Below are 16,475 nucleotides of genomic sequence, written 5' to 3'. Positions count from 1 at the left end.
CTGTCAATGCTACACAACCTCAAACCACTATAGAGAACTCTCCTTTCACATTTCACTGGAAAATCATTTGCTTCATTAAGTTGGAAGGTTGTGATTTTAGTTATGGACTGCGACACAGCACCGTTACATTCCCAGCTATAGATTTAAGGCACCTGCCCTGGAGTGTCCAGAGATGGTTGTCTGGGGGTTTTCCCTGGGTTGGAAGGTAGCCAGGTGTGGGTGAATAGACCATCCAGCTCTGTGTGAGACACCCCGGGACCCCAGGGCCCCAAACCTGGGGAACACTGTCCTTTTGTTACGGACCTCTCCTAGGAGTGTGGGAGAGAAAATTCCCCTCCGTTCCAGCTGTATATGATAGCAAGTGATTGAGTTCATGGCCTCTGCTGAACACAATGCACACTCTGTGTACATATTATGCGTTGCTGAACAACCCCAACCTCAGCTATCTGCCCCCAGGCCAAAAGTTTGATTCATAACCTTGTTCTTCTCTGTTGTTTTATGTCAGATTCATTTAGATAAATAGTTCTGAACTTACTCAGGAGAAGTAAGGGTGTTTAGGAAGCAAAACCGACATGTTCATTTTGGCTATCGCTTTGTTCCATCTTGATGTGAAAGTTCCATGGACTGGGGATTCCTGAGGCACATTCCTCCTCTCACACCTCTTTCTCTTCCTCTCCTTCTTTTCATCCCTCCATCCAGTTGATCACACTCCGGGGGTCTATTCTGGAGGATGCGGTGCCCTCGTCCTCTAAGCATGGCACTACCCGTGGGCTGCCCCTGAAGGAGGTGTTGGAGCACCTGCTTCCAGAGCTGGATGTGCCCTGCCTCCGCTTGGCCCTCAACACGCCCAAGGTCACAGAACAGCTGATGAAACTGGATGAGCAGGGGGTAGGAGGATACATAAACACTACATAAAACACTCCCTGAAGAGACCAGCCGTGCTACAGCTATATGCTGTTATTGGGCCAGTTATCATATTTCATAGCTATTTTGATTGGCACTATATGTTGGCACTATATCATGCTATAAATGTAGGCTTGTCTGATCTCGTATAGTTTTTGTACTGCAAACATTTTTTTTACGTGAAATCTGTCACTCTCTCTTCTCTCTCTCCCCCTCTCTTCCTCCCCCTCTCTCCCCCCCTCTCTCCCCCTCCTCCTCTCTAGCTGAGTTTCCAGGTGAAGGTGGGGGTGATGTACTGCAGGGCTGGGCAGAGCAGTGAGGAGGAGATGTACAACAATGAGACAGCGGGCCCTGCCCTGGAGGAGTTCCTACAGCTGCTGGGGGAGAGAGTCCGCCTCCAGGGCTTTACCAAGTACCGCGCCCAGCTTGACACCAAGAGTACGCTCACACACACACACACACACACACACACACACTAGCAACGGTAGTCAAAATTGACAAAAGGTCAAAAATACAGTTGTGATGAATGTAACAGCAACATAAGAGTAAGATGCTTAACTATTTTAGACTTTTTAAAATACATCAAATATGGACCTTCTTATCAAAATTGTATAATGAGAGAGAGAAAATCTATGGAATCGAGACATTATGGCGGAACTTCAGGTATTCAGTTGAAGGTTAGATATAAAATGTTTTCTTATTTGAAATGACACATGCCAAAAGTGTTTATTAACCATATATAGCCCTTTTATGTTTTGTTATTATATTGATAGAATAATAAAGTTCGGAAATAACAACTCATTTGCATATACGGTGCATTCGGAAAGTATTCAGACCCCTTGACTTTTTTCACATTTTGTTACATTACAGCCTTATTCTAAAATGGATTGAATCGTTTTTTTTTATTCTCATCAATCTACACGCAATACCCCATAATGACAAAGCAAAAACAGGTTTTTAGACATTTTAGCATTTAAAGTTCAAAACTGAAATATCACATTTACATAACTATTCAGACCCTTTACTCAGTACTTTGTTGAAGCACCTTTGGGAACGATTACAGCCTCAAGTCTTCTTGGGTATGAAGCTACAAGCTTGGCACACCTGTATTTGGGGAGTTTTTCCCATTCTTCTCTGCAGATCCTCTCAAGCTCTGTCAGGTTGGATGGGGAGTGTTGCTGCACAGCTATTTTCAGGTCTCTCCAGAGACGTTCGATCGGGTTCAAGTGGCTCTGGCTGGGCAACTTAAGGACATTCAGAGACTGTCCTGTTGGAATGTGAACCTTCCAACAAGAAGTCCTGAGCGCTTTGGAGCAGGTTTTCATCCAGGATCTTTCTGTACTTTACTCCGTTCATCTTTCCCTCGATCGTGACTAGTCTCCCAGTCCCTGCCGCTGAAAAACATCCACACAGCATGATGCTACCACCATCCTTCACTGTAGGGGTGGTGCCAGGTTTCCTCCAGATGTGACGCTTGACATTCAGGCCAAAGAGTTCAATATTGGTTTCATCAGACCAGAGAATCTTGTTTCTCATGGTCTGAGAGTCCTTTAGGTGCCTTTTGGCAAACTCCAATCGGGCTGTCATGTGCCTTTACTGATGAGTGGCTTCCGTCTGGCCACTCTACCATTAAGGCCTGATTGGTGGAGTGCTGCAGAGATGGTTGTCCTTTTGGAAGGTTCTCCACAGAGGAACTCTGGAGCTCTTTCAGAATGGCCATCGGGTTCTTGGTCACCTCCTTGACCAAGGCCATTCTCCTCCGATTGCTCAGTTTGGCCAGGCGGCCAGCTCTAAGAAGAGTCTTGGTGGTTCCAATCTTAAATGATGTAGACATTTTTTGGTACCCTTCCCCAGAGCTGTGCCTCGACACAATCCTGTCTAGGAGCTCTACAGACAATTCCTTCCACCTCATGGCTTTGTTTTTGCTCTGACAGGAAGTCAGATGAGGAAAATGTTGATGAGGAAAGTGTTTTATGTAATCCATTTTAGAATAAGGCTGTAACATAACAAAATATGGAACAAGTCAAGGGGACTGAATACTTTATGTTCCTAATGAGAGCATACCACCCTGCATACCACTGCTGGCTTGCTTCTGAATCTAAGCAGGGTTGGTCCTGGTTGGTACCTGGATGGGAGACCAGATGCTGCTGGAAGTTGTGTTAGAGGGCAAGTAGGAGGCACTCTTTCCTCTGGTCTAAAAATATTCCAATGCCCCAGGGCAGTGATTGGGGACCCTGCCCTGTGTAGGGTGCCGTCTTTCGGATGGGACGTTAAACAGGTGTCCTGACTCTCTGAGGTCATTAAAGATCCCATGGCACTTATCATAATAGTAGGGGTGTAAACCCTGGTGTCCTGGCTAATGGTCACCTAATCATCCCAAGCTTACAATTGGCTCATTCATCCCCCTCCTCTCCCCTGTAACTATTCCCCAGGTTGTTGCTGTAAATGAGAATGTGTTCTCAGTCAACTTACCTGGTAAAATAAATAAATACAACTTTCCAAGTGCACTGTACATGTGGGCATTAATAAATGAATTAGCATGAAGTTGCTCTATCCAAACAGCTATTTCTAAGGTACCACCCCAAAGAGAATTTGTAAATACCCCACAATCTCCTATCAACATCACCATGACTTTTACCCAAATATGTGCAACATTACTTATTCATGATTGTCATCTAGAATATTAACTACAAGGCAGAAATGTTTTGTGTCAAAATAGCACCCACTTGAGAATTAACCAATGCGTATTTATTTGACAATAGGGGAAAGATACAAAATTGCGTGATTGAATAAGATATGTGGATTTTTTGTGTCGGCTTTCTTTTCTGCGTGTCAACTTTGTGTACGTTATCATCTAATCAAACATCAACCTTTTTTTATCCCACAAAGGGAAGACTAACTGTAAGTAGACCAGTTTCTCTTCTCTCTTGTCATGTGGTTGCCGTGTCAGTGCGTTTAATCTCCATCGGCATATCAACTGGGTCAAAACCTTTTTGTCTTCAATTTCTGACAATACCCCCATCCTTACCAGACATCGTTTCACACTTTTCCTTAACAGTAAAGTCCAGGAGAAAAGGTGGTAATAGGATGAATATTGTAAATTTTTATTTTGAAATCAATCGGTGAATTGACAGTTAGTTGACAAATAGATTATCCACTTCTCAAACACAGCCAAATGATAGCTAAAGAGAGGAGTATTCTCAGGTGGGCGTGGCTTGTGCCTTGCTACACACACACACAAACACAAACACACAGTGGTGTTTAAATAACCCTGGGACACACACACACACACAATTGATTCCCATTGAAAGCAAAGCACTGACAGTGCATTTAAAAGTGTGATTGGCCTTTTATATTTGACCAAGGATGTAACATGACAGGCTCCTGTGTGGGAGCCTTACTGACCCTCTCTCTGACCTCCTCACCCCAGGTCTCACAGCTGTAGAGTCTGCTGAATATTTGCTGTAGGCGGTGCTCTGATCTGCCTTGTGTGTTATCAACAATAGGTTTGGGGTCATCTCTGTAATCCAGGAAACAGGGTTTCCTCTCCTGTCTCTTGCAGTTTTTTAATGTGTGTAGTCCCTTTTTACTTAATGTAGCCTGTTTTTCTTTCAAATCTCTCTGGTGTATTGAGGACTAAATCAGGTACACAATGGCTGGCCCACACGCTCCACTACACCCTTTATGTTCCTAATGAGAGCAGAGCAGGAAATGGCAGCTCATCGCAATTATGCACTTAATTACATTAGGCTATTTCTGGCACTTCCTCTATTCATGAGCTCAATGAATATGAACATTCCTCTTTTGTCCATACATTTTAATTGTGGTGGCTGCCTGGGTAATCTTGCACCCAAAACCAAATCAGTTACTGTCATGAGAGGCAAGCGCATGGGTACCTCTGCTCTTAGGGTTATAGTAGACTGGTTGTGGCATACTCTTTACAATGCTGCATTCTTAGATGTAGTATTTTTGAGCAACAATACAGTATTCTCGATAGTACTCTACCTGTATTACTACAATTACTCGTTGTTGTTTTCCCATCACACTATGTTGGCAGACATTGGTCAGGCTACACTAACATGGCTTATTGTTTGGGCTATGAAACAGGAGACAGTCTGGTACATAAAGCACTGAGCAGATAGGTTGCTGGAGGACAGAGTTGGGTTGCAGTCGCAGTACAATGGGGCCTTATATTGTGGTGCTCCTCTCCCTTCCTCCAGCTGATTCCACTGGCAGCCACTCCCTGTACACGGCCTACAGGGACTATGAGATCATGTTCCACGTGTCTACCCTGCTGCCCTACACACCCAACAACAAACAACAGGTACGGAAGGGTTCTATGATATCACATAATACATGAATATCTAAGAGACATGCTTTAAGATAACATGATATGCCATAGATGGATTCAATTATTAATCAAGTTTATTGCTGCCATGCTGAAGAATAGGATATTAATTGAGATAGTGTAATTCTTGTATGGTTATACCATGTTTGTCCTTGTAGTTGCTGAGGAAGAGACACATTGGAAATGACATCATCACCATCGTGTTCCAGGAGCCGGGAGCGCTACCCTTCACCCCCAAGACCATCCGCTCCCACTTCCAACACGTGTTCATCATCGTCCGTGTGCACAGCCCCTGCTCTGACAATACCTGCTATAGGTGAGTGTAAACCGTGTTCAGACCACTAGAGGGCCTGGCGGTCACTAAGAACCTGGAAAGCCCCTGGTACTACAACAGTGGTTGTTTTGAACTCACACAGGTAGATAACATAATGAGGAACGAGAACCACTAGAAGGCATGGTCACCAACCCAGATAAATTTGCTTGGGTAACTACTGGCTCTCCTTATTTCTCTCTGTAGCCAGGGTACTATAGGCAGGGTACTATAGGCAGAGTACTGTAGTCAGGATACTATAGGCAGGGTACTATAGGCAGGGTATCATGCAGGGTACTGTAGGCAGGATACTATAGGCAGGGTACTATAGGCATAGTACTGTAGTCATGATACTATAGGCAGGGTACTATAGGCAGGGTATCATGCAGGGTACTGTAGGCAGGATACTATAGGCAGGATACTGTAGGCACGGTACTGTAGGCAGGGTATCATGCAGGGTACTGTAGGCAGGATACTATAGGCAGGGTACTGTAGGCAGGGTATCATGCAGGGTACTGTAGGCAGGATACTATAGGCAGGGTACTGTAGTCAGGGTACTATAGGCAGGGTACTGTAGGCAGGGTACTAAAGGCAGGGTACTAAAGGCAGGGTAGTGTAGGCGGGGTACTAAAATCAGGGTATTGTAGGCAGGGTACTGTAGGAATGATACTATAGGCAGGGTACTGTAGTCAGGGTACTAAAAGCAGGGTATTGTAGGCAGGGTACTGTAGGAATGATACTATAGGCAGGGTACTATAGGCAGGGTACTGTAGGCAGGGTACTATAGGCAGGGTACTATAGGCAGGGTACTGTAGGCAGGGTACTATAGGCAGAGTGCTGTAGTCAGGATACTATAGGCAGGGTACTAAAGGCAGGGTACTGTAGGCAGGGTACTATAGTCAGGGTACTGTAGGCAGGGTACTATAGTCAGGGTACTAAAGGCAGGGTATTGTAGGCAGGGTACTATAGTCAGGGTACTAAAGGCAGGGTACTGTAATCAGGGTACTAAAGGCAGGGTACTGTAGGCAGGGTACTAAAGGCAGGGTGCTGTTGGTGTGGTGCTGTAGGCAGGGTACTGTAGGCAGGGTACTGTAGTCAGGGTACTATAGGCAGGGTACTGTAGGCAGGGTACTAAAGGCAGGGTAGTGTAGGCGGGGTACTAAAAGCAGGGTATTGTAGACAGGGTACTATAAGAATGATACTATAGGCAGGGTACTGTAGTCAGGGTACTAAAAGCAGGGTATTGTAGGCAGGGTACTGTAGGAATGATACTATAGGCAGGGTACTATAGGCAGGGTACTGTAGGCAGGGTACTATAGGCAGAGTGCTGTAGTCAGGATACTAAAGGCAGGGTACTGTAGGCAGGGTACTGTAGGCAGGGTACTATAGTCAGGGTACTATAGTCAGGGTACTGTAGGCAGGGTACTATAGTCAGGGTACTAAAGGCAGGGTACTATAGTCAGGGTAGTAAAGGCAGGGTACTGTAATCAGGGTACTAAAGGCAGGGTACTGTAGGCAGGGTACTATAGTCAGGGTAGTAAAGGCAGGGTACTGTAATCAGGGTACTAAAGGCAGGGTATTGTAGGCAGGGTACTATAGGCAGGGTACTGTAGGCAGGGTGCTGTTGGTGTGGTGCTGTAGGCAGGGTACTGTAGGCAGGATACTATAGGCAGGATACTGTAGGCAGGGTACTGTAGTCAGGATACTATAGGCAGGATACTATAGGCACGGTACTGTAGGCAGGGTATCATGCAGGGTACTGTAGGCAGGATACTATAGGCAGGGTACTGTAGGCAGGGTATCATGCAGGGTACTGTAGGCAGGATACTATAGGCAGGGTACTGTAGTCAGGGTACTATAGGCAGGGTACTGTAGGCAGGGTACTAAAGGCAGGGTACTAAAGGCAGGGTAGTGTAGGCGGGGTACTAAAATCAGGGTATTGTAGGCAGGGTACTGTAGGAATGATACTATAGGCAGGGTACTGTAGTCAGGGTACTAAAAGCAGGGTATTGTAGGCAGGGTACTGTAGGAATGATACTATAGGCAGGGTACTATAGGCAGGGTACTGTAGGCAGGGTACTATAGGCAGGGTACTATAGGCAGGGTACTGTAGGCAGGGTACTATAGGCAGAGTGCTGTAGTCAGGATACTATAGGCAGGGTACTAAAGGCAGGGTACTGTAGGCAGGGTACTATAGTCAGGGTACTGTAGGCAGGGTACTATAGTCAGGGTACTAAAGGCAGGGTATTGTAGGCAGGGTACTATAGTCAGGGTACTAAAGGCAGGGTACTGTAATCAGGGTACTAAAGGCAGGGTACTGTAGGAAGGGTACTAAAGGCAGGGTGCTGTTGGTGTGGTGCTGTAGGCAGGGTACTGTAGGCAGGGTACTGTAGTCAGGGTACTATAGGCAGGGTACTGTAGGCAGGGTACTAAAGGCAGGGTAGTGTAGGTGGGGTACTAAAAGCAGGGTATTGTAGACAGGGTACTATAAGAATGATACTATAGGCAGGGTACTGTAGTCAGGGTACTAAAAGCAGGGTATTGTAGGCAGGGTACTGTAGGAATGATACTATAGGCAGGGTACTATAGTCAGGGTACTGTAGGCAGGGTACTATAGGCAGAGTGCTGTAGTCAGGATACTAAAGGCAGGGTACTGTAGGCAGGGTACTGTAGGCAGGGTACTATAGTCAGGGTACTATAGTCAGGGTACTGTAGGCAGGGTACTATAGTCAGGGTACTAAAGGCAGGGTACTATAGTCAGGGTAGTAAAGGCAGGGTACTGTAATCAGGGTACTAAAGGCAGGGTACTGTAGGCAGGGTACTATAGTCAGGGTAGTAAAGGCAGGGTACTGTAATCAGGGTACTAAAGGCAGGGTATTGTAGGCAGGGTACTATAGGCAGGGTACTGTAGGCAGGGTGCTGTTGGTGTGGTGCTGTAGGCAGGGTACTGTAGGCAGGGTACTGTAGGCAGGGTACTATAGGCAGGGTACTAAAAGCAGGGTATTGTAGGCAGGGTACTGTAGGAATGATACTATAGGCAGGGTACTATAGGCAGGGTACTGTAGGCAGGGTACTATAGGCAGAGTGCTGTAGTCAGGATACTATAGGCAGGGTACTAAAGGCAGGGTACTGTAGGCAGGGTACTATAGTCAGGGTACTATAGTCAGGGTACTGTAGGCAGGGTACTATAGTCAGGGTACTAAAGGCAGGGTACTGTAATCATGGTACTAAAGGCAGGGTACTGTAGGCAGGGTACTGTTGGCAGGGTACTATAGGCAGGGTACTGTAGGCAGGGTACTATAGTCAGGGTACTAAAGGCAGGGTACTGTAGGCAGGGTACTATAGTCAGGGTACTAAAGGCAGGGTACTGTAGGCAGGGTACTATAGTCAGGGTACTATAGTCAGGGTACTATAGGCAGGGTACTAAAGGCAGGGTACTGTAATCAGGGTACTAAAGGCATGGTACTGTAGGCAGGGTACTATAGGCAGGGTACTATAGGCAGGGTACTGTAGGCAGGGTACTATAGTCAGGGTACTAAAGGCAGGGTACTGTAGGCAGGGTACTATAGTCAGGGTACTAAAGGCAGGGTACTGTAGGCAGGGTACTGTAGGCAGGGTACTATAGGCAGGGTACTAAAGGCAGGGTGCTGTTGGTGTGGTGCTGTAGGCGGGGTCTGTGGCATTCTCACTGACACGCTCATCCACACCTCACTCCCTCACTCACTCAACCCTCCTGCCTACCACACTGCCTTGGGGCAACGGAGCTGGAGTGATCTTAAGGAGTTAGCTGCATACACGTCAATGATTCCCTTGCTGGACGAGCGAATCAGAGGATTCTTGAGCAGCCGTGCAGTGCTCTGTCCCTCAGTGCTCACAGACCCTCCCCGAGGAACACTTGTACAGGCTCTGGGTCTCAGCTCAAACCTCATCAAAGTTGGGCTAATTTATTCTGAGCCCTCCCCTCCAGTAACCCCTCTACCCCCCCCAGTGCTGACTGCCAACGATTAGATGCCCTACTCAGCTGGAGTTGTTCTTTTTTAAAGGGGACATCTTTTGATTTGAAGCCAACGAGTGTCGTCAAGGAGAAGAGGCTGAGAGGGAGAAATGCTGGCTTTTCTTCTTGGATGAAGTAGGGAGTGGGACCCTGAAGCAGTGAAGACTCCACTTCACCCAGAGCAGCTCTCAGCATCCAGCCTCTGGCTCAGTCCCATGGATCTAATGAACACACTACAAGTTCCAACCCCTATCTGTTCTGTTCTGCCACCAGAGCGCTGATATGCTAGAAGCCTGAATTGCTGGGAGCCTGGGATGCCATTTCAAAGAGGAGTAAAAACTCACAAGATCTAGTAACAGAACAGCGGTTGGACGAGTGGCGGAAGCAGCTATAATTAGCTGGATAAAGCTGTGTGTACCTGCAGTAGTGTGATCAGATCAAGCAGACAGGAGAGGAGGATTCACTTCAAGGAGACATATTTTTATAATGCCTAGCCCAGTCAGGAGTTGGTAGAGTCACATAAACAGACCAACTGGGAAACGTAAGGGTCAGATGCCGGAGCAAGAACAGGTGGGTCTGGGGGTTGTGTCACTGTGTGTGTGTATATACAGTGTGTGTGTGTGGGTGTGTGTCGGGGGGATCCGAGATGTGATGCTGATGACCAGTGTGAAAAGAAGGGGGTCTGAGGACACAGGAGTTTCAGCGACCTCTCACGCACACGCACACACACACACACACACACACACACACACACACACACACACGGCTGCACTACTGTGATGTATTACATAATGCGTGATACAATGACTACGTTTTGCCAAGGTTTTATTGGATATTGCTGTTTTGTGATAGTACGGTTGAATTCTGACTCATCAGAGATTATAAAGTTGCTACAGTAGCTTTAAATATTGATCAGTATTGTGTGTGTGACTGGCTCTGTATCCTGTTCACACGCAGTGAAAACGGGATCTTTGGAATGATGCATCAGTGATCTCTTCAGGCCAACATAGAAGTAGTTGGCCTGTGGCCAGCCTAGGGACACAGCCTAGTGATAATCTTGTGCTATCAAATGCTGTCCAAATGCAGATAGGTCAATTTAGCCATATTGCATAACGATCAGAGCTTTGTTTCTACAAATAGGGAGTAGCCCCCTCCTCTCCACTCCTCTCCACGTATCTTCTCTGTGATCTGGGGTCTAGGGCAGGCTGAGAGTGGCCATCTCAGTGGTAGCTGGCTTGTCAGCTGCGCTGAATGTATAGTTATATCCGCCTGCCTGGTTGAGCGAGGCTTGGGCTGTAATGTCACAGCTGCATGTGATGACTGTGTTATCTGTTTAATGGACTGGACTGAGGCTTGTCAGGACTCTGACATCAGCCTACATGAGCCTGGCCTACAGTGGGTTTCTATAGTGCTACTGTTCAGCTTTTCCTCACCATTGTTGGATTATATATGGATTTGGAAGCCAATCATTGTCAGTCATCTGCATCAGAACTAGGTTAGCTTTCATGCTAACTTGTTTCCTTTAACTCTAGGAGGCCTATTGTGGAGCAACAATGGGAGTTGAATGGGAAGGGTAGTAGGTAACCTAAGTAGAGCCTTGACCATAGAAAGACTCATGCCATCCTTTATGCTGGGAAGGAAAAGGGGCTAGGAGGAACGATAGCCACATGAAAACTCTATAACAATGTCCCTGCTCTTCTTTCCCAGCCTATGAAACTGTTTTCTGTCCTCTGGTCTACTGTTTTCTGCCCTCTAGTCTACTGTTTTCTGCCCTCTAGTCTACTGTTTTCTGACCTCTAGTCTACTGTTTTCTGCCCTCTAGTCTACTGTTTTCTGCCCTATAGTCTACTGTTTTCTGCCCTCTAGTCTACTGTTTTCTGCCCTATAGTCTACTGTTTTCTGCCCTCTAGTCTACTGTTTTCTGCCCTCTAGTCTACTGTTTTCTGCCCTCTAGTCTACTGTTTTCTGTCCTCTAGTCTACTGTTTTCTGTCCTCTAGTCTACTGTTTTCTGCCCTCTAGTCTACTGTTTTCGGCCCTCTAGTCTACTGTTTTCTGTCCTCTAGTCTACTGTTTTCTGCCCTCTAGTCTACTGTTTTCTGCCCTCTAGTCTACTGTTTTCTGTCCTCTAGTCTACTGTTTTCTGTCCTCTAGTCTACTGTTTTCTGCCCTATAGTCTACTGTTTTCTGCCCTCTAGTCTACTGTTTTCTGTCCTCTAGTCTACTGTTTTCAGTCCTCTAGTCTACTGTTTCCTGTCCTCTAGTCTACTGTTTTCTGCCCTCTAGTCTACTGTTTTCTGCCCTCTAGTCTACTGTTTTCTGCCCTCTAGTCTACTGTTTTCTGTCCTCTAGTCTACTGTTTTCTGCCCTCTAGTCTACTGTTTTCAGTCCTCTAGTCTACTGTTTTCTGCCCTCTAGTCTACTGTTTTCTGTCCTCTAGTCTACTGTTTTCTGCCCTCTAGTCTACTGTTTTCAGTCCTCTAGTCTACTGTTTTCTGCCCTCTAGTCTACTGTTTTCTGCCCTCTAGTCTACTGTTTTCTGTCCTCTAGTCTACTGTTTTCTGCCCTCTAGTCTACTGTTTTCAGTCCTCTAGTCTACTGTTTTCTGCCCTCTAGTCTACTGTTTTCTGCCCTCTAGTCTACTGTTTTCTGTCCTCTAGTCTACTGTTTTCTGCCCTCTAGTCTACTGTTTTCTGCCCTCTAGTCTACTGTTTTCTGCCCTCTAGTCTACTGTTTTCTGCCCTCTAGTCTACTGTTTTCTGCCCTCTTACTGTTTTCTGTCCTCTAGTCTACTGTTTTCGGCCCTCTAGTCTACTGTTTTCTGTCCTCTAGTCTACTGTTTTCAGCCCTCTAGTCTACTGTTTTCTGCCCTCTAGTCTACTGTTTTCTGCCCTCTAGTCTACTGTTTTCTGTCCTCTAGTCTACTGTTTTCTGCCCTCTAGTCTACTGTTTTCTGTCTTCTAGTCTACTGTTTTCTGCCCTCTAGTCTACTGTTTTCTGCCCTCTAGTCTACTGTTTTCTGTCCTCTAGTCTACTGTTTTCTGTCCTCTAGTCTACTGTTTTCTGTCCTCTAGTCTACTGTTTTCTGCCCTCTAGTCTACTGTTTTCTGTCCTCTAGTCTACTGTTTTCTGCCCTCTAGTCTACTGTTTTCTGTCCTCTAGTCTACTGTTTTCAGTCCTCTAGTCTACTGTTTTCTGCCCTCTAGTCTACTGTTTTCTGCCCTCTAGTCTACTGTTTTCTGCCCTCTAGTCTACTGTTTTCTGTCCTCTAGTCTACTGTTTTCTGTCCTCTAGTCTACACCTTACACCTGTTCAATTCTGTCAGATCTAGTGCCTGGGAATCCATTGAGTTTGGGTATAGGACTCCCTCCTTTAGTGTACTTACTAGTTAGTGACCCCTCTCTCTCTCTCTCTCTCTCTCTCTCTCTCCCCCAGCGTGGCTGTGACTCGTTCCCAGGACGTGCCCTCCTTCGGCCCTCCTATCCCCAAGGGTGTGACCTTCCCCAAGTCCACTGTCTTCAGGGACTTCCTGCTGGCCAAGGTCATCAACGCAGAGAACGCCGCCCACAAGTCTGAAAAGTTTGGTGCCATGGCGACACGCACGCGACAGGAGTACCTGCGGGACCTGGCAGAGCGGCATGTGACCAGCACGCCGGTGGAGCCCACGGGGAAATTCCCCTTCATCTCATTGGCTCACAAGCGGAGAGAGAGGGTACGGCCGTACAGTGGGGCAGAGCTAAGGAGCCTAGGTGCAGTGACATGGCCGGTGCATGCGGAGGACCAGGTAGCCGGGGCGGAGAGGGAGTGTCTACTGGCCATATCCAACGATTTCCTCATCCTATTGGATCAGGAGGCTAAGGCTGTGGTCTTTAACTGTGCAACGCGCGACGTCATTGGCTGGTCCTCTGGCAGCCCCGCCTCCATGAAGATCTACTATGAGCGTGGGGAGAGCATGTCGCTGCGCTCAATCAACAACAACACAGAGGACTTCGGAGAGGTGGTGAAACGCCTGGAGGTCAGTAGCAGCACAGTTGGTCTGTGTATTATTGCTACACTGATGGCTTTATAATATTTCACACACCATCTGTTGTGATTATTATTACAGGTGTCCCAAGTTTCAAGCCAGATAAGGACCTTTCATCACTAACCAATGGGTTATAATAAACATACCTCTCATTTCCACCTCAGATAATCCATTATGTTCAAAGGAGATGCAGAATAGGCCTACAGTGATTACAAACACAATGTTGCAGGTATAACACTCAGCATTGGCCGTATTTGGAGAGGTAGTTTAATCATTTTCATGCGATTAGGCAATGCCAGTTGTCTTGAATGAAAGATGAACACTATTTGCTAAGGGTTATTTCATGTTTGTGTGTAAAGTAAGTGTGTATGCCATACCCTTTCTTGTCGGAAAGCGGAGGCGTGTGATGTAGCATAATGATGTAGCATAATATCCTGCGCTGGCCCTGTTGTGGTTGCCTGGGGGTCTGTGTTAAGTACTATGTTACAACCTCTTTCTACCTGACACTGGGTCAGAACGGCCAGGCAAGGTGTATTAAACCTTAAACCCTCCCTCCTGTACAAAAACACTTTAATTGAAGGGTGGCGCATCCGCTGATGATAGATTCAGTCTGTTAGTGTGTGTCTTATCAGATCTAAGCCCAAGGGCAGATTATGTTTATGTGATGTGTTGTACAGTAGCAGCAGCCAACAGAATAGTTGTGTTTTTTATTTATTCAACCCTTTATTCAACCCCTTATTTTACCAGGTAAGTTGACTGAAAACACATGGTCATTTACAGCAATGACCTGGGGAATAATTACAGGGGAGAGGAGGGAGGATGAATGAGCCAATTGGAAACTAGGGATTATTAGGTGGCCATAATGATATGCAAGACACTGGGGTTAACACCCCTACTCTTACGATAAGGGCCATGGGATCTTTAGTGACCACAGAGAATCAGGACACCCGTTTAACGTCCCATCCAAAAGACAGCACACTACACAGGGCAATGTCCCTAATCACTGCACTGGGGCATTTTTTTAGACCAGAGGAAAGAGTGCCTCCTACTGGCCAGCTCTAAAACCACTCCCAGCACCATCTGGTCTCCCATTCAGGGACCAACCCTGCTTAGCTTCAGAGGCAAGCCAACAGTGGGATACAAGGTGGTATGCTGCACAGAGCATACACAGCACATGCAGTGTAGTCTGTTTCTGGATTTAGAGGTTTCTTACGTTATGTAGTGTGGCAGACCAGGGGGTTGAGTCAAAGTGTTTACACAGATCAGACACAGACAGAGTAGGATTAGCTCAGTTTCAAAAGGTGTTTATTAAAATAATTGCCCAAAAGAGAGATCCTCTCTGGGATACCGTCTTCTGGGCTCCGGGTCTTGCTGTATCCTGTGGGGATCAAAACTGAACTCCCTCCTGTTACCTCTGGTACCATCCCCAACTATACAGGAGTCCTTTCCTCCCCCCAGTCTCTTCCCTGTGTGCTGCCCTTCTGGCAGCTTTATGGGACTTGTACATCTGGTGAGAAATCAGCCCTTGATTACTCACCAATCCCCAATCAGGCCCAATTAGTCCTGGCCGGAGAGCCCATCGAGACCTGGCACGTCCAGCAGATGGAGCCATCGCCTGGTGATGTATACTCCGTCTGTCACCAGGCCTCGGCGAGCCTCTCCCTGGTGGCTGACATGCTGTACGCCACAATAGTTATAACTCTTCTCCTTCACCTCTTTCTCCTCCCCCTCCTTCTCTCCTCTGTCTCTAGCTCCTGTCAAAGGGCAGCCAGACCACAGAGATGACCCTGAGGAGGAACGGCCTGGGCCAGCTGGGCTTCCATGTAAACTTTGAGGGCATCGTGGCAGAGGTTGAGCCCTACGGGTACGCCTGGCAGGCGGGGCTGCGCCAGGGCAGCAGGCTAGTAGAGATCTGTAAGGTTGCCGTGGCATCGCTGTCCCACGAGCAGATGATCGATCTCCTGAGGACCTCTGTCACCGTCAAGGTGGTCATCATACCCCCGCACGAGGACTCCACCCCTCGCAGGTACAGTTCAGAGACAACAAATAAGTTATTTATCAACAGATATATCCCTCTATCAGTAGCATGCATTTATGCTATATCTCGATGTAATAATGGCGCCGAAGGAGATTGTGCTATTGTGTATGTTTTTTCGCGTTATTTGTAACTTATTTTGTACATAATGTTTCTGCCACCGTGTCTTATGACCGAAAAGAGCTTCTTGATATCAGGGTAGCGATTACTCACCCCGTACTAGAGGAATATTTCTTCTTCAACAAGTTGGACAGGAAGGATTTATTCCAGACACCCGACATGACCTCATCCCCGTCATTCACAGGAGGAAAAGACGGAGATATCGTGGACAACGGTCCGGGTGCCTTGTAAAGATCCGTCGCCGCGAGGGTAATCTACCTTTACCATCGGTCCTATTAGCCAACGTACAATCAATTGATAATAAAATATATCCTACCAACGGGACATTAAAAACTGTAATATCTTATGTTTCACCGAGTCGTGGTTGAACGACAACATGAATAACATACAGCTGGCGGGTTTTAAGCTTTTTCGGCAGGATAGAACAACGGCCTCTGGTAAGACAAGGGGCGGCAGACTATGCATATTTGTAAACAACAGCTGGTGCACGCGGGACTCTAACCCGGAAGCTTATAAGAAATCCCGCTATGTCCTCCAAAGAACCATCAACCATCAAACAGACAAAGCGTCAATACAGAACTAAGATTGAATCGTACTACATCAGCTCTGACGCTCATCAGATGTGGTAGGGCATGCAAACTATTACAGACTACAAAGGGAAGCACAGCCACGAGCTGCCCAGTATCACGAACCTACCAGATGAGCTAAATTACTTCGATGCTCGCTTCGAGGCAAGTAACACT

At 46.8% G+C, this 16,475-nt stretch overlaps 1 protein-coding gene across 2 annotated transcripts in view; it reads left to right on the top strand.

Moving 5' to 3' along the window:
• Positions 1-16,475, top strand: part of LOC109904033 (signal-induced proliferation-associated 1-like protein 1) — an 88,574-nt gene that overhangs the window by 55,664 nt on the left and 16,435 nt on the right. For both annotated transcript variants that reach the window (XM_020501098.2, XM_031788201.1), the window contains exons 4-9: positions 700-888; positions 1,167-1,341; positions 5,124-5,227; positions 5,410-5,567; positions 12,989-13,568; positions 15,329-15,603. In XM_020501098.2, coding sequence (XP_020356687.1) covers positions 700-888; positions 1,167-1,341; positions 5,124-5,227; positions 5,410-5,567; positions 12,989-13,568; positions 15,329-15,603 — 1,481 coding nt within the window. The remainder of the gene's footprint in view (positions 1-699; positions 889-1,166; positions 1,342-5,123; positions 5,228-5,409; positions 5,568-12,988; positions 13,569-15,328; positions 15,604-16,475) is intronic.

This window comes from Oncorhynchus kisutch, linkage group LG14 (genome assembly GCF_002021735.2).
Source record: "Oncorhynchus kisutch isolate 150728-3 linkage group LG14, Okis_V2, whole genome shotgun sequence".
In the NCBI taxonomy this organism is placed as follows: domain Eukaryota; kingdom Metazoa; phylum Chordata; class Actinopteri; order Salmoniformes; family Salmonidae; genus Oncorhynchus; species Oncorhynchus kisutch.
This window is presented reverse-complemented; position numbering and strand designations above follow the sequence as displayed.